This window comes from Canis aureus, chromosome 35 (assembly GCF_053574225.1).
Source record: "Canis aureus isolate CA01 chromosome 35, VMU_Caureus_v.1.0, whole genome shotgun sequence".
NCBI classification, from domain to species: domain Eukaryota; kingdom Metazoa; phylum Chordata; class Mammalia; order Carnivora; family Canidae; genus Canis; species Canis aureus.
In genome coordinates this window covers 13,247,351-13,275,071 of record NC_135645.1, presented here as the reverse complement: position 1 = coordinate 13,275,071, position 27,721 = coordinate 13,247,351, and the positions used below count along the sequence as shown (strand labels likewise).

The window sequence follows — 27,721 nt, the reverse complement described above, 5'->3', positions numbered from 1 at the left end:
AAAAAAAAAAAAAAGAGAGAGAGAGAAGTTGCATACCATGGAGAATGAGGTATGCAAGACCTGGAAGCCAACTGTGGCTCACGGCAACATGCATGGATCTGAAAAAGTGCCAAAGACGCAAATATGACTGCCTTACATAGTTTAGAATACTAATACAAAATAAAATACACATTTCACATCAATCTTTGCACATAAAAGGATAAACACAGAACACATTTTAATACCTAACTATGGTTGAAGAGGGGATTAGAGAGAAGAGAGATTTTAAAAACATGAAAAAGAAGATCTGATCCTTACCTCTAAGAAGCTTAGTTGCAGAGAAATGACAGAAGACTGTGGTTAACTTACTGAGCCTGTGCCTTTGCCATAATTTCCTTCTTTTTTTTTTTTTTTAAAGATTTTATTTATTCATGAGACAGACATGCACAGTGGCAGAGACATAGGCAGAGGAAGAATCAGGATCCCAGCAGGGGGCCTGATGGAGAACTCAATCCCAGGACACTGGGATCACAACCTGAGCTGAAGGCCGATGCCCAACCACTGAACCATCCAGGTGCCCCTTTGCCATGATTTCCAACAAATCTTTACCTGTTAGGCTGATTAGGGTGATTGCCAAAGTTAAAGCTTTTGAGACAGTGATTTTTTTTTAAAGATTTATTTATTTATTCATGAGAGATACACACACACAGAGAGAGGCAGAGACACAGGCAGAGGGAGAAGCAGGCTTCATGCCGGGAGCCCGATGTGGGACTCGATCCCTGGACTCCAGGATCGCGCCCTGGGCCAAAGGCAGGCATCAAACCGCTGAGCCACCCAGGGATCCCCGAGACAGTGATATTTAAAGAAGCTCTAACAGCAATTCCAATAAAGTACCTCTCAGACATAGATAAGCGCATGCTTGCTATACTTTGCATTTACATAGTTTCTTCTTTTAAAAGATTTTATTTTTAAGTAATCTTTACCCCCAACATGGGGCTTGAACTCAACCTTGAGATCAAGAGTTGCACACTCCACTGCTAAACTAATCCAGCCAGGCACCCCATGCATGTACATAGTTCCAAACCGCATGTGATTTTTTTTTTTAATTAATTGCTTATGGGATGTCGGGGTTTTGGGTTTTTTTTTAAACAAACTCAAGACTCAGAATTCAAATAGTTAAGCTAGCAAGACAGGATGTGAAGAAATTGTTTCAAAAAAAACATTATTTGTTATATCCATGTTCATAGTAGCATAGTATTCACAATGGCTAAGAGGTAGCAGCAATCCAGCTGTCTTTTGATTAATGAATGGATAAGAAAAATGCATGTATATGTATATGTATATGTATATGTGATGGGCTATTATCAAGTCTTAAAAAGAGAGGAAAATTCTAACACATGCTTTAACATGGATGAACCTTGAGGACATTGTGTCAGGTGATATAAAGCAATACCAAAAAGACAAATGCTATATGATTCCATCTGAATTAGTCACATTCATAGAAACAGAAAGTAGAATTGTGGTTACCAGGGTCTGGGAGAGGAGGAAAAGGAGAACTACTATTTAATGGGTATAGAGTTTCAGATTTGCAAGAACAATTAGAGAAATCTGTTGTGAATATACTAAGCACTACTGAACTACACTCAAAAAGGTAAGATGAAAAACTTAGGTTGTATGTTTTTACCACAATAAAAAAATCAGCAAGCAGTTATAAAGTGAATTTGTTAACTATAGATGATTGTGTGTTGATTATATAGTTTTTGCCTGCTCAATTGATTGCAATCACTGGTCCCACATTATAGAAGTTGATTTCTAAAAATATTTTTTTCTTCTAGGCTTCTCTAGCAGAAACAGATAAAATCACTCTGGAAGTAGCAAAACTTATCAAAGATGATTTCTTACAACAAAATGGATATACTCCTTATGACAGGTGACCTATCTTGATTTTCTTTTTTTGTTTGAGGATTTTCTGTTGAGTTTTGAAGAAAAAGCTGCCTCCTTTTTTTTTCTCAGACACAACTCTGACTCGATATATAGGTTTATTTTGTATGTTCATAGCAAACATCTAACTATCTGTCTCCCTATCTTGATTTTGCTCATTTGTACAGTGATGACTGTATTGTCACTCATTATCCAGCCATCTTTAATTAGATTGTGGCATAGTGTGTGGAGCCCGGGGATCATTGCCTCCTTCAGATGCTTTTCTCACTACCTGTTAAAACTGCCCATGCCTCTTCTACTCTTTTCCTAAGTAATTATGTCCTACTTTCCTGTTCCACTTCCCAATAGTCCTAGTATCTTTCTTTCCACTGTAGTCTCTGTTAGACATCCCACTTGTGTCTACTACTGCTGTGGTTCATTTAAAGCCTCCATTTCTTTTAAACTTCATTAATTTGAGCCCTTTCATTGTAGGCTAGCTTTTCTCCCTCAAATCATATTTGGATTGAAGAGGGAACTGAACAAATAGGAAGATTACTAGAATGTAGGACAAGCAGAAAATATGACAATATAATCAGTAAGCCTCAAAAATCTCTATCAGGGGGCACCCGGGTGGCTCAACAGTTAAGCATCTGCTTTCCACTCAGGTCATGATCCTGGAGTTCTGGGATCAAGCTTCTCCCTCTCTGTTTGCCTACTTGTACTCTCTCGCTCTGTCAAGAAAATAAATAAAAATCTTAAAAAAAAAGTATCAGGAACTTAAGAAGCTCTGGCTACCCATACAAAGATAACTCAACCAGGGGAAAATTCTTTGGAAAGTGAAGTACAGAATGTGCATGAAATTGTGTATGCAAAAAAAAAAAAAAAAAAAAAAAAAAAAAGAAATTGTGTATGCAAGTGTGTTTAAATGTGTCAGAAAGTTAGTAAGCATGCATGTGATCCAAGTTGAATATTAACTTTTGTGTCCTCATTGTTAAAAGGTATGGGTAAAATGAAAACGAACTCATTAGTGGAGGGACTACTATTCACTTTAGGAAAAGGCAGTTTTCTGTTTTTCTATTACTCATTAAACCTTAACCCCACTTGACAGGGAGTCTTTGGAACTCAGTTATTTTACCATTTGGGTTGTTACTCCTTTAACTGCACTGTACAGGAACAGACCCTCAGAGAGTTGTTAGATTATAGCAGTATTGTTTGATTGTTCTTCCTCTGATTATTTTACTAGATAAAAATAAATATCACTCTTAAAGTAAATAAACAAATATCTCTCCATCTATCTGTCCACTCCATATTCCATCTCTGCCCAGAAACTCAGGTTAAATCTTTGTTAGTCTTTTCCGCTTTTTTTTCCCATTCATTATTATCATCCAATAAATCTAAGTAGTCTGCATATTTATATAAAGAAGCTGATGCTCTGATATTTTATAGATGGAAGTATGAACCTGGTTTGGATTTTATTTTTATTAATTATTTTGGTTTTCATTTATACCCTAGGTTCTGTCCATTCTACAAGACAGTCGGGATGCTGTCCAACATGATTGCATTTTATGATATGGCCCGTAGAGCTGTTGAAACCACTGCACAGAGTGACAATAAGATCACATGGTCCATTATCCGTGAGCACATGGGGGAGATCCTCTATAAACTTTCCTCCATGAAATTCAAGGTATGCTTTGTTCCTACTTACCTTTTTTTACTGGGAAATATTCCTTTTTATTTTTTTTAACTCTTTACCAACAGTGTATTTATTCACAAACCTGGTGTGTTGAACTTGGGTTTATCATTTTCACACATGCTCAGGTTATGTAGAATCAGAGCAGACCACAAATTTATGTTCAAATAGAGTTCTGGAGATAAAAATTATAGTATGTCATGTCTAAAATAAATGCTGACGTGTTTTCCCTTTTGTCTTAACTGTGGGCAATTTAGAGCTAAAATCATGGCTGAGCAGCAATTACTTTTCCTCACGTACCTATTACCATTTTACCTCCATGCTCATCTGAAATGACTGCTTCGGTTTACTTCTGAGTATCCTATTACACATCATATTTTTCCCCCATTACACATCATTTCTAACTTTTAGGTGGATTCTCTCTCTCTCTTTTTTTTTTTTTTTTTTGAAGTATACAACATATAGATGATTTAATGAAATCATCAGTAGAAACTCCAACATGTAAGATTTTTTTAAAAATATTTGGTCAGTTGGGTTGTATTTAATTATCAAAGTCACGACATCCAAGTATATTTACCAATCACCTAATGAGAAACTGAGAAGGATTCTCTGCGTGTATATGTAGTGTTTGTTTACACTATAGGGTGAAAGTAAATCTGTAAAAATAGACACTCACTGTATCAAGAATTTTAAAATATTCACACTCTTTGAGTCCTGTCATTCCAATTCAAAACATACAACCCAAGGAAATGATTAGAGATTTTTTTTAGTTGAAGTATAGTTGGCACACAATAATCAGAGATTTTTGATATGAATATATGTAATAGATTATTTATTAAACTTCTTAAATGTCATTCAGGAGTGAAAGTCAACAGAACATTATGGCATGTACATTTTAGCAAGAATATTATGAAGACATTAATAGTGTTTTTTCAAAGAAAAATCCAAAGATATGGGGATATCAGATATCTGAAAAAATCAGGTTGCAAAAAAACTCCTTATGTAACTTGATCCAAATTTTATTTTTAAAAATTATACATTCATTTGGATAAAGAAAATGTGATGTACACATACAGTGGAGTATTATTCAACCATATAAAAAAATAATGAAATCTTGCCACTTGCAACATGTATGGATCTAGAGAATATAATGTTTAGTGAAATAAGTTAGATGAAGGCAAATACCATATGGTTTCACTCATGTGGAATTTAAGAAACAAAACAAATGAGCAAGGGAAAAAGAGACAAACCAAAAAACAGACTCTTATAGAGAACAAACTGGTAGTTGCCAGAGCAGAGATGGCTGGGGGGATGGGTAAAATAGGTGAGGGGGACTGGGGCACCTGGGAGGTTCAGTCGGGTAAGTGTCTGATTCTTGATTTCAGGTCAGGTCATGGTCTCAGGGTCGTTAGATCAAGCCCACATCGGGCTCTGCACTGAGCATGGAATCTGCTTGAGATTCTCTCACTTCTTCTGCCCCTCCCCCTGCTTGTGCTCAATAAATAAATAAATAAATAAATAAATAAATAAATAAATCTATTTTAAAAAGAGAGTCCACTGTTATAATGAACACTGAGTAATGTATAGAATTGTTGAATCACTATACTGCACACTTAAAACTTATACAATACTGTGTATTAATCATACTGAAATAAAAATTTTAAAGTTTTTTTTTTTTTTTTAAATTTTAGAGAGAGAGAGCAAGAGCACAAGCAGGCAAAGGGCAGAGGGAGACACTCCTCAAGCAGTCTCCTTGCTGAATGTGAAGCCAGGCACAGGGCTCCATCCCAGGACCCTTGAGATCATGACTTGAGCCAAAATCAGGAGTCAGCTGCTTAACTGACTGGGCCACCCAGACGCCCTTCAGTCTTTCATGGTTTTGGGTTTTTTAAAGATTTTATTTATTTATTCATGAGAGAGACAGAGAGAGAGAGAGGCAGAGACATAGGCAGAGGGTGAAGCAGGCTCCATGCAAGGAGCCCGACATGGGACTCGATCCCGGGACTCCAGGATCACGCCCTGGGCTGCAGGCGCTAAACCGCTGAGCCACCCAGGGATCCTGAGTCTTTTATGTTATTAAATATTCTTCTGTAGTATTATTTTGTGGCTGGGGAGTAATATTTTTCTATTATTAAGTATTTAGGAAATTTCCAATTATTGGTATGGACAGCTTGGTTTATGTAGTTGGTTTTGTGTATTTTCCTATTATAGGTTCCCAGAAGTAGAATGAATGATTGGGTTAGAGAGCTTCAATATTTTAAAGCCTCTTTTACACATACTACTCAAGATGTTTTCCATAGGAATTTAAAATGTGATGCATTTTAAGATTATTTTAGAAATTTTACTTCCCTGTGCCAGTGTGATACCGTGAGACCTTGAACAGTAATTGTGTTTTGACTAAACGAATTCCAGCTATTGGGTACGTGCGGTAGAATGCATCGAGTGTGTGATACTGCGTAATTTCCCCATCTTTTGCATATTGTTGAGGATAAATCCATTGGTCATTGAATACAGTTAGCAGGCCAATTACAAAACCAAAATTTTGGGGATCCCTGGGTGGCTCAGCGGTTTAGTGCCTGCCTTTGGCCCAGGGCGCAATCCTGGAGTCCCGGGATCGAGTCCCACATCGGGCTCCCTGCATGGAGCCTGCTTCTCCCTCTGCCTGTGTCTCTGCCTCTCTCTCTCTCTCTACGTCTATCATAAATAAATAAATAATAAATAAATAAATAAATAAATAAATAAATAAATAAATAAATCTTTAAAAAAAAAAACAAAACCAAAATTTTGTCTTTTTAAAAAATTGTTTTGTTTAAATGCAATTTAATTGATATAGAGTATATTATTAGTTTCAGGGGGAATCAAAACTTTGTGTCTTTGTTAGGTTGGAGTACTCTTCCTTGTGTACATTTCTACCCTTAAAGGAAAATAAGAGTAATTTTGACTCCTGCCTGCGATTTGCCAGTGTACCTCACTAATACTCAAAATATGTTAAATATAAGTAACTTACTACCTATCTTGAATATTATTTTCCAAAGGTAAATTGAATTCTGTAATGTCTTTTTTCAGGATCCAGTGAAAGACGGTGAGGCAAAGATCAAAGCCGACTATGCACAACTTCTTGAAGATATGCAGAACGCATTTCGTAGCCTTGAAGATTAGAACTGTGATTTTTTTTTCCTTCCTTTCTTCGGCAGGCTCTCACATGTGTATATTTTCCTAAATTTCTCATCTCCAAACCCTTGCTTCTTTACTGTGCAGCTTTAAGACTAGTGCCTATGTGTGTTCTCACTTGTTTCCCTGTTTATCTGGTAGGTCTTCTATGAAACAAACATTCCTTTGTTCCAGTGTTTGAAGAACCTCCGTGATCCTTTCTCCGAAGTGGTGAATGTAGTAAATATGATATATAATGGCTACACTACTGTAAACTTATCTGTGGGGTGACATCCCTCTTTGTCCTAGGTTTGCCCTTTCCTCATCTCCATTAAATCGTAAACAGGACTACTGCATGTACTCTCTTTGCAATAGATTTGGAATGGAAGGCCAGATTTCTATACATTTTGACAGGTACTTTGTGAAATGACTCAATATCTATGTGGTAAGGTTTATAATTGCTTTTTTAAAAACATGAATGATTAATGTTCCAATTATGCATTGCTTCCCCCAGTGTAAATCAGGAATGTTTATAGGAAACTGTTGGGAACTCTACTGTTTTTAAAACAGGCATTTGTGGGACTCAGCACAGTGTATGAAATCACTACCCTCTAAAAAAGTGGAAAAGGAGCCAGGTGGTCAAACTTAAACATCATCTTGTTAAAGCATATTTTATTTCAGTATGAAAAATTCAGTATCAAGGACTATACTACTACGTAACTAGGAAATTCTTTTTAAAAATTGCATTTAAAACAATCACTGGGAACTTGATCCACATCAAACCCTTTTCTTTTCCTCAAACACCTTAGAAGCCTGAGCTTCTAAGAATCATGTGGCAGTGTGGTGGGCAGTGAAATGCCACAGAGAAAGTATTCAGTGTGGTTAAAGGCTGTTTGCACCATTAAGGACCCGCTGGACTGTAGTGATTCTTGGGGCCAGAGTGGCATTGCGTTTTTACAAGATAATGATGTGTGTCATGTGTTTGCTTGTTTCTCGGCTTATTGAACTTTTGAACAACCAGTTTACTGGCTCAAAAGATTTCTCAGAATATCTGTAGCAATAGCAGCATAACAGTTTCCATTCTGTTTAATAGGGATGAAATTAATTCTTAATATCTGCTGATGCCAGAATCTGGGTCGTGTGATGAAAAGATAATTTCATCTTGTCTTTTAAGTATATGTTTTAAAATAATAATTTCTGTGTCTGTATAAGGCACACTGCGGAACAGCTCTGAGAGCAACAGTTTCTCATTAACTCTTTCTGACCAATAGTGCTGGCACCGTTGCTTCCTCTTTGGGAAGAGGAAAGGGAATGTGAACAGGTCAAACAATCTCAAATACCCAAATGCAATAGCATAAATAAAGTATTTATTTTATGCCTCAGTATATTATTATTTAATTTTTAGGTAACATATTTCTTTTGGTCTGTTAAGGAAAGATGCCATGAGTAGAGAATTCAGCTCTAGTTTGTTTAAATCCTTTCATTGCATTTTTTTACAGTGGCTTGCTATTCAGGATAGATACTCTTCTATGCAGCTTTTTTTTTTTTTTTTTTTTTTTTTTTTACCTTTCCAAATATTAGAAGATAAAAATTATGCAGTGATTTGTTGAGATATGGACTTAATGGTGCTGCTTTATCAGTTTGCTTCCAATGTGGCCTCCTACCCAGAGGCCCTAAGACCCGTGGAAATGAAAAGGATTTCAAAAATGTTCTATTCCTACCTTAAACCTACCAGCAAACTAGGATTGTGATAGTAATGAATGATAGGATGAAGAAAGTTTGACCAAGTTTTTTTTTTGTTGTTCTGAATTTGCAATGTAATTTCTACTCCCTTTTAAGAATGTTGATGTATGGATGTGAAGATGCTAGAGATAGAAGATGCTCTGATATTCATTATAAGTGTTCCTCCACCTGTATGTTGTAGAATTTCAAATTGGTCACTGATCATATTTGTTTGGTAAGAATGTGTTAAAATTACAACAATCTTTTAAAAAGATGATGCAGTTCTATATTTATTGTGCTATGCCTGGTCCTAGGTGGAGCCAGTTAAACAAGTTTCATATGTATTTTTCCAGTGTTAAATCTCACACATTGTACCCTTTGGAAATTTCCTTCCATCCTGAAGAACGAATAGAAGAGGCCATATATATTGCCTCCTTATCCTTGAGATTTCACTATCTTTATGTTAAAAGTTGTGTATAATTGTTAAAATCTATGAAAGAATAAAAAGTGGATTTAAATTAACATTTTTTCTTTGTGTGTGTGTGTTTGCTAGAAAACATGCCACCTATTTGTATTTTGACTTATTGTTTTCAGTATGAACTTTAAGATTTTTTGTTTTTCCCCTTTTTTTATAGATTGTTACTTAAGATCATGAAATCGAATTGGGGCCCTCACAATAAACTGCAAAAAGTCCTATAATCATATACTGGTATGATTTGGAAATGTAGTCTACAGAATCCCTTATCATTCTGAGTATCATTAAATTAAAAAAATGAATAGTTTCTAAAAATGCACTTATAAATTTAAAGGAATAGTAGTCATTCTATTTTTGACAAATGAACGAAAAGCCTTGCAATTTGTGATTTTGCAAGCCAGATCATTTAAGATCCAATGTAGCAACATGTTATTTAGGACATATTTTATTTCTTTAAATGTATTTTTAACAACTTCAAGGGAATAAAGTAGGAGTGTGAAATGAACCTCTCTATATTAGTATATTACTATCAAGTGTCAATTTTATTTAGAGAAATACTTAAAAATTCACAGGAAAGTTTATTCATTATACAATATTTGGGTAATTTTTAGTCCACTTGGTAATATCCTGATATCTTCGGGTTATCCTTTTGATGTATTGCTACGGTATAAGAGCACAAAGAAGGAAAGCAACTTTCTTAAGTGGGCTGTGATAAAATGCCCCTGAAGTTGTTCTAAGGGCCTCCTCTTAGTTCGTGTTGCCCTAGAATTGACTCTGAGACAAGTAGTTGAGTGCAGAGAGTTTATTTGGGATGTAATCTCGGGCACACACCAGGAGGGCAGTAAAGAATTCAGACAGAATGGAAGGAAGCCAATAAAAATTCATTATCAAAAAAGTTAACACTTTAGACTATTAGGCACAACGCTGCTCTGGAGTTTTGAGAACACCTAGCAACCTGCACCTCAGTTTTCCCACTTGTGGTACAAGAGAAGTGGAGTACTTTCTGCAGCTCCTGGCAGTCATCCAGGGAAGGCTGTTCCCATAAAGACTGGGAAAGTCAATGCCCAGCACTTGCATAGAGGTAGATGGGGCACTGGTGGCCACAGAAAACCCAGCAAAGAGATTTGAGTGCAGGTAGTTGGGAGGTTAGGCTGGTGTCCAGTGAAATGGTGGTCATGGCCAAGGAGATTTAGGTGAGGCACTACTAGCAACTGCTTCTGGCTTCTTAAGAACCCTGGGGGGATAAAAATCAATTAGTAGCTGAAAAGCCATTGTTCCGCAAAATAAGGAAGCACCTTGTAAAAGAATCCCAGGCAACCTGATTCCAGAGAGCATACTCTTAATCACACTACATTCTGCCTCTGTATTTGAAAAGAGTTTTTTGAAGAGCTGTACTTTAATGAGGAAATAGTATACTTATTATGGTTATAAATAAGCAGATGTGGGATTTAATACTCAAGAAAATCCACTTCTTAGATTAATGAGGATTTTGGTCATTCATTCCAACCTTCTCATTAATACAGAAGAGGAAATTGAAGTCCCGAGAGGTTAACTGATTTGCCCTATGTCACATTGCCACTTAATATCAGCCTTCAAGTCTCCTGCTTTCTAGTGTCTCTTTTTTTTTAATTTTTTTTTATTTATTTATGATAGTCATAGAGAGAGAGAGAGAGAGGCAGAGACACAGGCAGAGGGAGAAGCAGGCTCCATGCACTGGGAGCCCGACGTGGGATTCGATCCCGGGTCTCCAGGATCGCGCCCTGGGCCAAAGGCAGGCGCCAAACAGCTGCGCCACCCAGGGATCCCTCTAGTGTCTCTTTGTACTAAATCGTACAGTATATCTTTTCCTTATGTATGTTTCTTTCAAAACCAGGAAGCTGGTTTGAATAAATGTGATACAAAGATAAACCAGAAGAAAAGTAGGGAGAAATAACTGGCTGAACAAGGTAGTGTAGTCATAGACACTGTGATAACTCATTTTAAGAAGGAAAATGTGACTGAGAAACAGTTTGAGCCAGAGTTTAGGGAGGTGAGTCCAGAAATAATTTTTATCAAAATTTTTTATCCAAGTTACAATAAGTCATTAAAGTGTGGAGAACAAGAATATAAACAATGACAACTTAATTAAAGACTTGAATCCAGAATGCATAAAGAACTACAAGTCAAAAAAAGTATATATTACAGGGGCACCTGGGTAGCTCAGTGGTTGAGTATCTGCCTTTGGCTCAGGTTGTGACCCCACAGTCTTGGGATCAAGTCCTGCATTGGGCTTCCCGTGGGGATCCTGCTTCTCCCTCTGCCTGTGTCTCTGCCTCTCTCTGTCTCTCATGAATAAATAAAATCTTTTTTAAAAATTACAGATCTTAGTAAATAAATGGGTAAAAGACTTGAAAAGACACCTCACAAAATGGCCCATTAATATATGAAAAAAGATGCTAGAAAGTCACCAGGGAAATGCAAATTAAAATTACATTGTGATACCATTTCATACACTAGAAGGACTAAAATGGAAAGAATAGGGTGCCAAGTGTTGGTGAGAATGTGGACCAACCAGAACTGTCATACATGTGAGAATATAAATTTGTGCAATCAGTGTGGGTAACTATTCTGGTAGCATCTACAAAGTTGAATTAGGAATACCTAATAACATAGGAGTCCCGGTCATGGGTCTATATACAACAGAAATGAATACATGCATGTTCACCAAAAGACATGTACCAAAATGTTCATAGAAGCGCTATCTGTAATAGCCCCCAAATAAATGGAAGTTTGGAAGAATGGATAAGCAAATTGCGTGTTCACACAATAAAATAGTATGTAGACATGAGAGTTCATGCAACATGCATGAATCTCACAAATATAATATTTAGTTAAGCCAAACAATATATACTATATGATACCATCTATATAGAATTCAAAACCATAAAGCTAACATACAGTGTTCAAAGTCAGGATAGCAGTTACACATGGTAGGGAAGGGGATGTTACAATAGGAGAATATATGGGGGAGTATTGAGGTGTTTATGCTCTGGTTCTTGTGGGTCCTACTTACACGGGTGTGTTCATTTTATAAAAAATCACACACATGATTCAAACACTTTTCTGTACATATGTCATACTTAATAAGTTTATCAAAGGAAAAGGCTTACATTGAAGGATTTTCTATTTATTTATTATTTAATAATTTTAAAAAAATAGTTTTTCACTAGGAAATGTTTAATGGTGGTTTTGTTTTTTTAATGGTGGTTTTAAAATGCTTTTAAGTTCTACCTTATAATAAAATCATGGTTTTGTTTGATTTTTAAAATTGCACTTCTGTAGAAGTGATAGATTTGAACTTTTCAATTCAAGAACTGTCAGTTCTCTTTGCAACCAGTAATTTACTTTGTCAAACAGGTGACCAGGATTTGGGGAATAATTCGTTCTTAGAACAGTGAAGCTAATGAGACCACACAGACATAGAATGCTATAGCCAGTCACAAATAAGAAGGTACTCAGGTGTCTGTGAATGCATACCACGGGACTCCAAGCAGCAATGGATGACTATAAAAAGGTTTGATGTCTTAAATAAGTATATGTGTCTTAATTAGCTATTTCCTGAAACCTCTGAACATAAATATATGGGGCTGTATTTATAATATTCAGTCTCTAAATGGGCTGAAATGAAATGTATTCTAGAGAAAGGGCATAGGAGTCAATTTAACAAGCATCCCAGGTAATTCTCACCATGGAGCAACTTTTATGAAACCAGTATCTTTATTCGATGCTCAGACATGAAAGATAACAAAGGATACTTAAATGAGTAGTCTCGGAACATTAACTAGTTGTGCCACAATCTCAGAGTTAGAAAATTTGACTGAACCATGTGTCAAATTTAAGACATCCTTGTTCCTGACCTCGAACACCGCTCAGCTGATTGACATGTATTCTAATTGATTTAGATTCAGAATGGTCTGACAGTAGGACAAAGTATTCCAAAATCATGACCTTTGAACAGTAGTAATCGTTATGTGTATGGATTTCAAGTAGGATTGTTACTGTACTTATTGAATGGACCAGCAGTTTCTCTTCTACCCGTTTCTTTATAGGCAGGCGAACTCAAAAAGGAATCAAAATTCTGTGACATATTTGAATTTTGTCATATATAGGCTTGGTTTGTGAATATAATTATAAGAGTATAATTTAGCTCCATTTTTAAAAAACAGCATTTGTCACGGGATTCAAGTTCTTTTTTAAAAAATCCATTAAGATAATTTTTTAGTTTGATTTTTCAACCATCATCTGAATAGCTCTTGAAAACTTCCAAATAGCTAATGACATCTAGCATTTACTAGATGACTTAAAATTGCACTAAAAGTTTTGGATACCCTGTATAAAAGCTGAACTGCCTTCAATCACATAAAATCATATTCATGGCCTTTGTTTTTAAATTTCATGCTTTATTTTAAAGCCATCATGAAGCCCTTTGACATCTGTCCTGAAAACACCATTTAGGGGACGGTATTTCCTCAAGCATGGTGTTGCAGGTTAGCTTCTCTGGAAACATGCTGAGACGGAGATGGGGGTACACATTGTCCCTTTGAAATTGACCTTGAGAAAAGAAGGGGCAAAACAGGGTGTGCATAGTGGAAATCAGGATACCAAGCAGGCCTAACAAAGCCTTGGCCACTATTGTGAGGAAGCTCTGGAGCAAATATTGCCAATCAGAGTTGACAGGCATCTGGCTAAAATGGCCAGCCTTTATTACTCCTCCTCCCTTGGACTCCAGGTTGAAGCTGTCCTGTGGGGACATGACCTCAGGAGAGGTGGCATCTGCAGACCAGACCTGGAAGGAGCTAATATCAGCAGGCTGTCCGCTGAGCACTCCTGGCAGCTGGGCAACACATCATGTGTCTTTCCTCAAAGCACAGCTCTGTGTCCATGAGATGGTTTTTAGAGAAGGACATGGATAGTACACATTTTAATGTATAGAGGCAAATGTTTAGTACTTCATATCCAAGATCTCAAGGATCTGCTTAGGGAGGAAGCCAAACGGTAAATGTTAAAAATGAGTTATTGCTACAGAAAAATATTAGGTATAGAAAGTTATAGACAATAATAAAACATGACAAAAATCGTAAAGGTACTCTTCGAAGCAGAAATTTGAGGCAACAGTGCCTGTAAGTTAAAAGTCAGACTGATTATTTTAGTGTCTATTAAAATGTAAGTGCTTGCCAAATACTTTTAAAGAGGACCTTTAGTAAATGTTAGCTTGAAACTCCTCATCAAATGCAAAACTCTTCAGGATATGACATTCAAAAATAAAGAAATATATATTTTTTAGCATTTGAATCATGTGACTGTTAACCTACTCAAAAAATTAAAATTAGGGATCCCTGGGTGGCTCAGCGGTTTAGCTCCTGCCTTTGGCCCAGGGCATGATCCTGGAGACCCAGGATCGAGTCCCACGTCAGGCTTCCTGAATGGAGCCTGCTCCTCCCTCTGTCTGTGTCTCTGACTCTCTCTCTCTCTGTGTCTCTCATGAATAAATAAAATCTTTTTTTAAAAAATTAAAATTAAATAGAATATCTGAACAAAGACACCATTTCAAATAGATTTTTTCCTATACAGCACCTATTGATACTACCTTGTTTAAATTAGTTCTAGGTGAGCTTGAGAGTTCACTCTTACTATGCTCTTTTTAGTAACCATAATTAAATAAACCCCATTTCTTATAGAGCTGCCCAAGTAAGAAATAACACAATGTACATCTGAAGCTGCTTTGTTTCTTCGAGGAGTCTTTTGGAGTTCTCAATAGGAATCTTGCGTGTGTCACATTGCCTGTATTTTACCCTAAATTCACTGATCAACTTTCTCGAACCCCTCATTGACTAGATGATAACTTTAGTTATAATTCTTTTTCCATTAAAAAATGGCCTGGGGCAGCCTGGGTGGCTCAGTGGTTTAGCGTTGCCTTCGGCCCAGGGCCTAATCCTGGAGACCCGGGATCGAGTCCCACGTTGGGTTCCCTGCATGGAGCCTGCTTCTCCCTCTGCCTGTGTCTCTGCCTCTCTCTCTCTCTCTCTCTCTCCCTGTCTCTCTCTCTCTGTGTCTCTCATGAATAAGTAAATAATAATAAAATAGTTTTTAAAATGGCCTATATGGAATCATTAAATTGTATACCTGGAACTAATATAATTCTGCATATTAATTATTTTTTTTTAATTTTTATTTATTTATGATAGTCACACACACAGAGAGAGAGACTTAGGCAGAGGGAGAAGCAGGCTCCATGCACCGGGAGCCTGATGTGGGATTCGATCCCGGCTCTCCAGGATCACGCCCTGGGCCAAAGGCAGGCGCTAAACCGCTGCGCCACCTAGGGATCCCAATTCTGCATATTAATTATTCTTGCATAAATTTTGTTTTAAAAAATGACCTCTGTCACTTTACCATACCCTCAAAACATATTTTCATGAGAAGATTAAACTAACACCTAGAAACCTTGTAAACAGAAACAGGCTATAGAGTCTGTACGTTGAGCAGAAAGGGAGAAATGCACCTTCATTTGACAGCAAATTGGGTTGAAGTATAAGTGATATGACTTTAAATGTTATGAACTGAAGATTAAATTCTAGTTCATTGAAATAATTTACTCCACACACATAACAGGAGCAATGGGCTTGCTTTTTCTGAAAAAAAAGGATTCTTGAATTACAGTTACAATAATATGTCTAACTAAATGTATGTTTATGTACATTTTTTATTACAGCTTTAAAAAAAAAAACAGCTGTTCTCAATATCATCCCCATCATCAATTGCTCCTGTTCCAGTAGGCTCTCTCCCTTCTGTCTAATAGCAGGGACAAAATATCATGGTCAGTAAAAGCACAAGATCTCAAGTTAGACTGTACAGTTTCAAATCCCAGCTCTGCTACATACTAGCTGTGCAACCTTGGACAATTAACTTAGCCTCTTAGTTTTATCATCTGTAAAATAGGGATAATAAAAATAGCTACCTGTTAGGATTAGGTTTAATGTGAGTAATAGAAATCCAAAATAATATTATTAAAATTAAGTCAAAGCTTATTTCTTTTACATAAATGTAAGTATCCCAGGACTGGTAAAGTGGATAATGACCTTCAGGTACTCAAGTTTGGTGGTTGTTCTCCATCCTCAATACATGTTTTTCATCTTCAAGTCCAAGATGGCTACTCCAGCTCCTGCCATCAATCCTACAAAGCATATTGCATCCATCAGGAATAAGAAGAATATATCCTTTTCCTTTAAAGGCATTTCTGACATGTAATGGGCCCATACTTAGTGACAAGGTCATATCTATCCGCAAAACAAATTGAGAGATGTAACCCTTATTCCAGGCAGCCATCAACCAAGATCATGAGTTTCTTATGACGGTGATCTCATCCTGATCTCAAAGATCAGAGTTTCTCATGATAGGGGCATCATCCCTAGGGACGTTTGGGAAATTTATGAAGGTCTTTAAAATTTGTCACAGTGAACAGGTGTGTGTGTTTGTGTGCGTGTGCATGCATGTTTTGAATGGGTACTACTTTGCCAGTGATACTTAGTGGGCAGGGCCAAAGACACTAGATATTTTGAAATGTGAAGGAATGAAAAGTCACCCTGTATCCTGTGTGAATTTCACATATTCCATCAGACATTCACATAGATTAAGCACTTGTTTACAGTGATCTGTTCCTACATTAATAGAATTTCTGAATTGTAATGTCGAATTTATTCATCCTTCATGATTGTACTTTTTTGCGTCTTGTTTTGAAAATCCTGGAATTCATGAAAGTATTCTCTAATATTATCTTCTGAAAGTTAAATTATTTGTCTTTTACATTTAGGTGTGATGGAAGGTAGAAGAATCCAATTTCATTTTTCCACATGAATGCCCAATAGTTGCAGAACCAGTTACAGTAAAGCCCATCCTTTCCCCATGGCTATGCAGTATCACTTCTGTCATAAATTGAGTTCACATAAGGGAGGAATTTCTGGATGGTTTTCATTGCTCATATTTGTCTGTCTCTGTACTATTCCTACTCTGCTTTTATTACTGCAGTCTGAAATTTTGAAACATAAAAGGACAAGTCTTAACATTTTGCTGTTCTTATTTTGGCTGTTTTTAGCAATTCTAGAACAAGATTGTAACTTTAATTGGATTTACATTTAATCTAAAAATTTTTTTAAAGATTTTATTTTTTTATTTGAGAGAGAGAGACAGCGCAAATGGGTGGAGGAGCAGAGTGGGAGAGAAAGGGGCAAAGCAAACTCTGCAATCAGTGTGGAACTCAATGCAGGGCCCCATCCCAGATCCCTGAGATCATGACCTGAGCTGAAACCAAGAGTCGGATGTTTACTTAACCGGCTGACCCACCAGGTGCCCTTACCTTTAATCTAAATTTGAGGAATATTTGACATTTTAAAATTTTGAGTATTCGAATCTATGAACATGCAACATCGTTTCATTAATGTTTTATCTAAAGTTTCTTAATATCAGGGCGCATGGGTGGCTCAGTCGGTTAAGCTTCTGCCTTTGGCTCAGGTCATGATCTCAAAGTCCTGGGATCAAGCCTCGTATGGGTTCCCTGCTCAGTAAGGAGTCTGTTTCTCCCTCTCCCTCTGCCCCTCCTGCACCTGCTCATGCTCTATCTGCACCCCCCTTCAAATAAATAAGTAAATAAATAAATAAATAAAATATTTAAAAAATTTTCTTAATATCTATTTTAAAAATTTTTAAAGAAGTCCAGCACAATTCTTGTTAGATTTATTATTAAGCATTTAATATTTTTACAGGCAATGCATGTATTTTGCTCTTTAAATTTTTTTTTTTAATCGGGACACTTGGGTGGCTCAGCAGTTGAGTGTCTTACCTTCTACTCAGGGTGTGATCCTGGGATCTGAGATCAAATCCCATAACAGGGCTCCTTGCAGGAGGCCTGCTTCTCCCTCTGCCTGTGTCTCTGTCTCTGTCTCTCTCTCTCTCTCTCCCTCTGTGTCTCTCATGAATAAATAAACAAAATCTTTAAAAAATATTTTTTTCATGCGGACATAAGTAACAGGGACTTGAACAGATATTTATTTACATACCTATGTTCATAGCATCATTATTCACAATCACCAAAAGCTTGATGTAGCTCGTGTTCACTGGATGAATGGATAAATAAAATGTGATTGGTATATACAGTAGAATATTATTTAGCCTTACAAATGAAGGAAATTCTTCGTTTTTTTTAAAGATTTTATTTATTTATTCATGAGAGACACAGAGAGAGGCGGAGACATAGGCAGAGGGAGAAGTAGGCTCCCCACAAGGAGCCTGGTGTGGGGCTCCATCGCGGATCCTGGGAGCACACCCTGAGCCAGAGGCAGACGCTCAACCATTGAGCCACCCGGGCGTCCAAAATGAAGGAAATTCTGACACATGCTACCACATAAATGAACCTTGAAGACATTTTGCTAAGTGAAATAAGGCAGTCACAAAATGACAAGTACTGTAGCACTCCATTGATGTAAGGTTCTCATAGTAACCAAATTAATAGAAAATATAGTGGTGGTTGCCTAGAGCTGGGGGCAAGAGGTATGGGTGTCATTGTTTAATGGGTATGGAATTTCAGTTTGGGAAGATTAAAAAAATTCTGTAGATGGTTACACAACAATGTGAATGTACTTAATGTCACAAAATTGTATACTCAAAAAAAGTTAGTGTTTAAGAGGTATCTGGCTGGCTCATTTGATAGGATATCTGACTCTTGATCTCAGGATCATGAGTTCAAGCCTCATGTTGCGTGTAGAGCTTACTTTTTTTTTTAAGTAAAAAAAATAGTTAAAATGTTAAGTTTTATGTTATGTATATTTTACCACGACAAAATTTTAACAATGACAAAAACAAAAACAAAACCCTTCCAGAAGTTATACGCCACAAAAGCAACCACTTTTTTTTTTGTTCATACTTCTGGAAATTTCTCATATACACAAATATATACTTAAAAATCCTCAGAAGCATAACATACTTGTTATACATCTGGTTTCTTTTTTATTTAATAACACAAGTTGGAGAGCTAACCATTGCATGCATAAATGTCTATATCACTTTTTTAAGAGCCAAGTCAATGTTATGTTCAATGACATAGCTTTGCAACATAACAGCAACAACAAAAAGACCCAAGATGTCAGTAACTAGATTCAGCAGTTATATTTTGCCACAATTTATTAGTTTTGCTAAACTATTTTGAAGCAAACCATACCTGTCATGACATTTCTCCACTAAATACTTCAAAATCTATCTATAAAAAGTGTTTTTTTACATAATCACAATAACTGACAATTGCATCATGCCATAACCACAATTCTCATGCCTAACAAAAATAATTTCTTAAAAAAAATAATTTCTTAATATTAGCTAATACACAGATGGTATTTACATTTCTGCAATTGTTTTTAAACAAACTCTTAGTTGTTTTTTTTTTTTTTTTTTCAAAACAATCCAAATGAGATCCACAAATCACATTTGGTTCTTATGCCGCTTAAGTTTTTTAAAATCTAGGGTAGACCTCCTTTTTATTCATATCATTGATTTATTGATGAAACTGATACCTTGTCTTCAATCCATATTCTGGATATAATTGCTTCCTCATAGATTGCTTAATTTTCTTTCTTCATCCACTTCGTATTATGCATGTCAATATATATGGTATATCTTTTAATAAACTTCTTTTATTAAAGTATACAGACAGAAAAGTGCACGAATCTTTTGTGTACAGCTTGAGTTTTCACCAAATCACCACTCATAAGTAACAACCATGCAATTAGATCATTAGGGGCACCCATAAGACCCTCTGAGCCACTAACCCCCCCAGAGCTAACCACTATACTGAGGTCTAAAGGCACGACATCTACATTTGAAATTTTTTATGAATGGAATTATAAGAATGTTTTTCCTTTTTATCTGGTTTCTTTCATTCTGAATTATATTTGTGAGAAGCATCGTGTTTTTGCAGCTGGCAATTTTTTATTGTTATTTTATTTTCATCTATCTATAAATTTAATTGTGTGGCTATATCATCAATTTTGCTGATGATAAATATTGAGTTAGTCCAATTTAGAGGCTACTGCAAATAACATTGCTAAAATATTCTTTCATATGTCTGTTGTTGTACACTTGATTGCATATGTTGGGCATAGCCTGAGGAGTGAAAGCACTACGTCACAGAGTGTATTTATGTTCCACTTTAGTAGATGTTGACAGTTTTCCAAGTGATTCTACCAATTTACTCTTCCAACAACAGCAAATGAGAATTCCAGTTCTCTACATTCCATCAACACTTAGGATTGTATATCTTTGTAATCTAATACCTCTGTAGTTGGGTGGTGGTATCTTATTATTTTGATTTGTCTTTGTCTATGGTTAATGACATTGAGTGCAATTCCTATGTTTATTGGATATATGAAATACCTGTTCAAATGTTTTGCCTATTTTAAAATTGAGTTATCATGCTTTTTCCTGGTGACTTCTAATTATTTCAGATTGTGGATGCAAGTCCTATGATGATTATATGCGTTGAAACAAATCCTGTGAGTTGTGATTGTGTATTAAAACCGAACATGGATGGGATGCCTGGGTGGCTCAGCAGTTGAGCGTCTGACTTTGGCTTAGGGTGTGATCCCGGGAGTTCTGGGATTGGGTCCCACGTCGGGCTCCCTGCATGGAGCCTGCTTCTCCCTCTCCCTGTGTCTCTGCTTCTCTCTCTCTCTCTCTCTCATGAATAAATAAATAAAATCTTAAAAAAAAAATAAAACCAATCATGAGTTTACATGTTGTCAGCCAATGCATTGATTTTAAGGTTCTTATACTTCACCTAATAATCTTAGCAGTTATTAATGATATTTGCCTTGATGAAGATTGCCTAATAGAACTTTCAGTTAATGGAAATGATCTAAATATATACTGTCAGTATGGCAGCTACTCAGTTGAGCACTTGAAATGTAGTAGTGTCACTGCAGAACTAAATTCTAATATTAATTAATTTAAATTTATTCATTTTTAAAGAGATTTTTAAATTTATTTATTTAGAGCATGCATGTGAGCAGAGGGAGGGGCAAAGGGAGAGAGAGAGAGAGAGAATCACAAGAAGATTCTGTGCTGAGCTCAAAGCCTGACTTGAGGCTCCATGCCATGACCCTGACTGAGATTGTGACCTGAACTGAAATCAAGAGTCCGACGCTTAGTGGACTGAGCTACCCAGGCACCCCTTAATTATTTTAAATTTAAGTAGCAAATTGTGGTTAGCAATTATTACATAGGAGAGCACAAGTCAAGGTTCATTATTTCATGCTTGTGATATCCAATTTCATCATCCCTTCTATACTTCTTAGCTGAGATTCTTCTAGAAAAAAGGACATCCAACATGGCTTTAAATAAAATTCACAGCTTGACGTTTCTTTGGACCAATGAGAATGAATGTGGTCTGCAAAGCAGAATCATGATTGGTTTATAATTACAAACTTACAGGTATGTGCTCCCCAACTACTTTCTAATTTCTTGCAGGTGAGAACATGGGAGGGGTTTTCTTCAAGTTCACTTCCTGCTTTTGCAGGAAGGTGGTTCCCATTAGAGTCTCCACATTGGGATTTTATCTTCTGTTGTTCTCCTCACTGGGCCTTGAAAACTGAACCTTAGTGTTTGGTCAGGTTCTGGACAAAAGCAGCTTCATTATGAGACTCATTTTTCTGGGTTCCTTAGATATTGGTCTGATAATTCTTACTATCTTGTCAGTTCTTTGATGATTTACAGACCATTTCTGAAAATTTTTCATAATGTATTTTTAGTTATTCCTAGTGAGAAGATTGGTCCAATGAGGTGACCCACTCTAGTTGCAAAACTAGAAATGGAACTCTAGCATACATTCTTTAAACCTTACAACAAGTCTAAGAAGGAGTTACTGTTATTGCTCTTTTTTTCCCAGATAAGTAGATGAGGCATGTAGAAAAACCTTGCACACAATCACACAGCTAGAGGACGTTGGAGCCAGAATTTAAATCCATTTCTACTTTACTCAAGACTTTCCCCTTAAACACCTAATTATATGCCTTATTTAGGTTGGATACTTGTAGTGGCTTTTATGAAAAATAATTTAAGTTTTTAATTTTGCTTTTTTAAAAATGTTAGATAGCAATGAACCCAGATGTTAAACAAGAAAGTATTTAAATATTAAAATCCAGTTTTATTTTTAACACATTAATGGCTACTACCAAGAAAATTCTGGAGATAAAATATGCAACTGAAATAAATGGTGAGTTGTTAGGGTTAAAAGAAAAAAGAGCACAAATGAAAATATTATCTGTAGTTGTCCCAGTTGGTGAACCGGCCATAGCTCCTTTACCAGACCAACTGAGTGTTGGCAGCCAAGAACTCATAGCACATTTGTACCGAAACTTGCCCCCAACCAACAGGAGGTGGCACATCTGGCAATGTCTAGAAGGTTAAGGACTCCGTGTCTGTGCTCTCCCGGCCCCCACATCCAGTAGTCACAAGCCAATATAAGGGTGTCAAAGACCAATCCTCTTGCCTCAAGGAAACACAGGTCTGTGATAATATTCATTCTCTAGAGCTCCCTGTGGGGTGAGGCTAAACATCCCTTATCAGTGTCTCCTCTCCTTTCAGCGTCCCTCACTTCCTTACACATTTCTCCAGAGCAGTACTCCCCTGCTCTGTCACTCACATGATTCTTCCTCTCACACTCGACTTCCAGGAAACTGAGCTATATACATGACCTTCTGTTTCTTCCCTCTGCTCCATTTTTCTCTTCCATAGAAATGCTCACTGAGTAGAAATAACTATTGTACTTTAATTTTTCCAGCCATGTTGAATAGGGTCAGACGAGTATCTTGTTCTGAGAATTTTTTCACTCACAGCAAGCCTTCAAACTGTAGCCTTCCTTTCAAGGGAATTGAGAACTCAAGTCCACATCTTTTTCTTCTATGTTTTTCTTCTGTTCTAGGATGTGAATCACACATACATGCCATTTCCCAAGGGGTTGTACTTACTTGTAAGTGCACTGTTGTGCGGTCCAAGGGTAGTTACCCACTGATATTCGTAGTCTGTTTCCAACAAACATAGCCACACAAAAAATATTACATATTTTGCAATTTGTTATGTATGTAGCATTGAGTTCTAATCATAATGAGCCGTTTCTACTCTTGTCTTTAGTAGGCAGAATTAACACTTATCCATGAATTATACCTGCTAACTTGCAAATGATCTCACTAGAGATTTTTAAAAAAATGATACTCCTGTGGCCTGTTAGATTCAATAAAATGGATAATGTAGTTTCTAAATATGTCTAATTTCCAGGAAGACTATTATATGAAAGAAAACATTATATCCAGATGTTTGATGAGCTCTAAATTTAATTATACTATCAATAGTGTAAAACATTTGCTTCTATCTTTGTAAAAGCAAAGCATTCCTACATAAAAGAGCAATGCTCAAATTGCAAAGCTATAGATATGGTTAAGGCATAGGGATAGGAGAGGAGTGAGAGGGATGGGAGGTCAAATTCAGGTATATTTATTTATTTAACATCATGAGTTATCATACTACATTAGATAATTAATATCAGGCATCTCATTTCAGAAATTGGCTCCAGGTAGGTTTAAATAATTCACAGTTTGATGAAATGCAATCTAGAAACCCAATACCTTTAGCAAATGACATAGCCAGTCTCTCAGTTTGCACTTCTTCTCCCTTTTACCCCAACACTAGCTTCTATTTCACATGTATCCTTCACTTTGACCAGTCTCTGAAGTTGTTCTGTGCAGTGGATCTCTCCCTCCGCTCCCAGGAAATGTTATCCTTGCTCTATCGTAAACTTCTTTTGACTCTCTGTTAAACTTCTCTATTGGCTTTTCCCTTATCGGTTAAAAATATATTCCAGCCACTTGCATCTTACAAAAACTATTCAAATCAAAACAAAAACCTTTCTGTCAATCTCACATTTAACAAGCAACATTTAAATAAAAGGATAAGTGTTTTTAATTGTTCTTTTATTTACTTAAAATACCATGAAACAAGTCATACATACAGAAAAATATATAATATTTTCTCGCACAATTTAACAATTTAACCATGTATGTATCCCTTACTCAGACTAAGAAATAGAACATTTAAATAACATAGAAACCCTCCATGTCCCTCCCTTGGTTGCATCCACCTTCCTTCCCTTAAAGATAAACATTTACTCTGAGTTTTGTGTTAATAAGTTCTTTGTTTCAATTTATAGATTTACCCCCTACATATGTATCCCTAAATAATATATTCCTTAATTAAAACGAAACAAAACCAAACCCAGCTGAGTAGCAAGCAGCAATCTTTCTGTATGAGGAAGGGTGAGGTTGCCACTACCAGATAATGGCTTCTAGGGAAAAATAGACTCAACAGAGCCTATGGGTCATGATTTGGCGTCAGATTCCCTGAGCATTTACAGAAACCTTTTTCTAGGGAAGTCAGTGGGGAAGGGCCTCCTGGCATCCTGGCGAGTGTAGGGCTTACCATAGTTTGGGCCCTTGGACTAGATACCAGCCATTTAGCAAAAGTATGGCCAGAGAGGGGTGCCTGGGTTGCTCAGTTGGGTTAAGTGTCATGATCTCAGGGTCCTGGGATCCAGTCTCACCACTGAGGCTGGGCTCCCTGCTCAAGAAGGGAGCCTTCTTCTCCCTATCTGCTCCTCCCCTCCATGCATGTGTGTGTCTCTCTCTCAAATAAATGAATAAAATCTTTTATTTATTTATTTATTTATTTATTTATTTATTTACTTATTTATTTACTTATTTATTTATTTTTAAGGTATGGTCATTGAGAAAGGAGTGCTCTCTGTGTTCTGCTCCTTCCAGTCCTCAGGAGAAAGTCAAAGTAGAGACCTGTGGAGCGAAGCAGCAGAGCTTGGAGAATAGGTCCTTTGCAAGCTAAGTACAGAAAAGAACCCGAGCGTGGCCTGTGAGGGGATTTTGTCCACGACCAAAAAAGTAGAGGAAGAAGAAGAAGACGAAGACAAAGAAGAAGAAGGAAAGGAGGAGGAAGAAGGTGGCAGCAAATGACAACAAGGATTCTCGGATGCCAGTGCCAGCCTGGTCGTCTCTTGAGCTGTATGAACTGGTTGCCTTCTGCATCGGGGCCCCTGCTGTCATTCTGGGATCTGCCTTCAGTCTCCTCTTGGGGAGTCTCCTCAACACTCTTCTCATTCCATTTCTAGTTTGTTTGTATCCCACATTTTGTCTTTACTGGTTTCTTAGTGGGCAGCCTCTCCAGAAGCTTCTTTCTCAGGTAGGGTGGCAAATTTGTTTGAGACATTTGCAATCACAAAGTTGCCCAGCAGCCTGGGTACAGAGATGACCTAGGAACCGAACTGCTTCTCCAACAGCCTTGCCCCTAGTCCTCCTTATTTTAGTTACTATTCTACTCCTCCTCCCCCTCTTATTTATTACCAGTTCTAGGGGTACTTTGGTGTTACCAATTCCCAAGGCTTTTCAGGATTTTGAGGTGTAAGTTAGGTTGGTCCTCAGTTTTCCCCAATTATCGGTTGAGGACTTGGCTTTCTCATTTTTTGTTTTTAAAGATTTTATTTACTTATTCATGAGAGACACACAGAGAGAGGCAGAGACACAGGCAGAGGAGAAGTAGGCTCCATGCAGGGAGCCGGACGTGGGACTCGATCAGGACCTGAGCCAAAGGCAGACCCTCAACCGCTGAGCCACCCAGGCGCCCCTGGCTTTCTCCGTTATATAAATCATTTACCCTTTGTTCCACTGCTTTCTTACTTATGAAATTTCCTTGCCCTGGTGTCCTCTCCTATTCTCCCTATCTGTCCATAATTCTTCTTACTGGGGTTTTGGTGGATTTCAGGAAGGAACAAAATTCGATACATATGTACAGATACATTGACTCACTATTTATGGGTTAGCAGCTCCAGAAAAAAATGATAAAAACTAAGAGTGGTATTTTTTCCAAGGATCTGTGCTCAAGTCAGTCATACTAAACATCTGAAACAATTGAAAGAATGAAATCTGTAAATTCCTTAAAATCCTAATAATAAAATAGAAGTGTAAGAATTATAATTCAGGAAAATTTCACTTAGCAAAGGGGCAAAAAGTAGCTACTTTCTTTTTTCACTTTTTCTTTTCTTTGTTTCTTTCTTTTCTTTTCTTTCCTTTTTTCTTTTTTTTTTTTTTTTGGCCTGGCCAATAGAACAAAAGTCAGAGAAAGGGAAAATTTGCTTTCTCTGCTTGAATGCTTGAGCTGAAACTTCAATCTTCTGCTCTTGGACTGCGATTATACTCTTGGCTCTCATATTCTCAGAACTGTACTGCCAGCCTTCCTGGATCTCCAGGCTGCAGAAAGCAGATTGTGTAGTTGGTTTTATATATATATAAATTATATATATATATAATTTATATATATAAATGGTTTTATATATATATATTATTTATGGTTTTATATTTATATATATAATTTATATATAAATTATATATATATAATTGGTTCTGTTTCTCTGGAGACTAATATAGCCATCAAGACTAATCTGGTTAGTCTTATAATTTTACTTATGTCAGTCAGTACAAGACACCCAAGGTTTCCAGCTCCCTCCACCCCCAAACTCTCATTACCATGCAGCTCTATCCATCCTCTTGCCGTCTCCCCCACCCGCTCCATCCCCAACTCTCAAATTCCTTCATGGTGGCTGTGGAATTCAAGATCAATCATTAACAAAATCCCCTATATTTTAAATTCTCAGAGGTGGATTTTTTTATTTTTCCTGAAAATTCTCTAGAACCTCACTTTGCTGTGACTGAAACTTAGTTTTCCCCTGAGGACACTTGTCCTCTCTAGCGGTGGCTCTTTTTCCTCCCACACTGTCACGACACTTGTAGGAGCTTGACTCCCAGAAGGCCCACAATGAGCCTGCCTTCCAGGAGTCATGCCTTGTAGACTACAAGGTCTCTTCCCATAGTGAATCAGACATGACCCTTTAACCCAAAAGAAGGTGGTGTATGTGACACCCACCCAAGGCTAGGTCATGAAAGGCATTGCAACTTTCGGCTTGGTCTTTTGCATCAACATGGTCAGAGCCCTGCCATGCTATGAGAGCTCAAGCAGCCTCTTGGAGAGTCCCCTGCAGAGAGGAACAGAGGCCCCAAAACAACAGCCAGCATTGCTGGTCATGCAAATGAGACGCCTTGAAAGTGGATCCTCCAGTTTCAACCAGACCTTTTGATGCCACGTGCTTACTGAGGGCAACATCAGAGAGACTGATCCAGAACTGCCCAACTGAGGTGCTCCCAAATCCTAGACTCACAGAAAACGTGAGATAATGAATAGTTATTGCTGTTTTCAGCCACTAGGGTTTTAGGTGATGTGTCATGCAGCATAGTAGGTAACTGGAACATGACTGAGACCAGAGAAAGTGATTGACATGATTGACTTTTCTCCTGTTACTTCCAGACTCCTATGCTTCACTCTTCCCTAAAACCCAAGCTTCGAATTTCATGTCCGAAAATAATGTCACAGGGGAACCTGGTGGTTCAGTGGTTGAGCGTCTGCCTTTGGCTCAGGTTGTGATCCTAGGATCCTGGGATTGAGTCCTGCATCAGGCTCCCTGTGGGGCCTGTGGGGAGCCTGCTTCTCCCTCTGCCTATGTCTCTGCTTCTGTGTCTCTCATAAATAGATTTAAAAAAATTTGTTTTAAACAGAAAACAATGTCACAGACTACCTCTCTTTATTGTAATTGT

At 37.1% G+C, this 27,721-nt stretch overlaps 1 protein-coding gene across 5 annotated transcripts in view; it reads left to right on the top strand.

Moving 5' to 3' along the window:
* The window catches only part of ATP6V1A (ATPase H+ transporting V1 subunit A), a 65,461-nt gene extending 56,473 nt beyond the window's left edge, over nt 1–8,988 (top strand). For all 5 annotated transcript variants that reach the window (XM_077884221.1, XM_077884222.1, XM_077884223.1 and 2 more), the window contains exons 13-15: nt 1,815–1,909; nt 3,412–3,583; nt 6,656–8,988. In XM_077884221.1, coding sequence (XP_077740347.1) covers nt 1,815–1,909; nt 3,412–3,583; nt 6,656–6,748 — 360 coding nt within the window. In that variant the 3' untranslated portion in view covers nt 6,749–8,988. The remainder of the gene's footprint in view (nt 1–1,814; nt 1,910–3,411; nt 3,584–6,655) is intronic.
* Nucleotides 8,989–27,721: the final 18,733 nt, after the last annotated feature.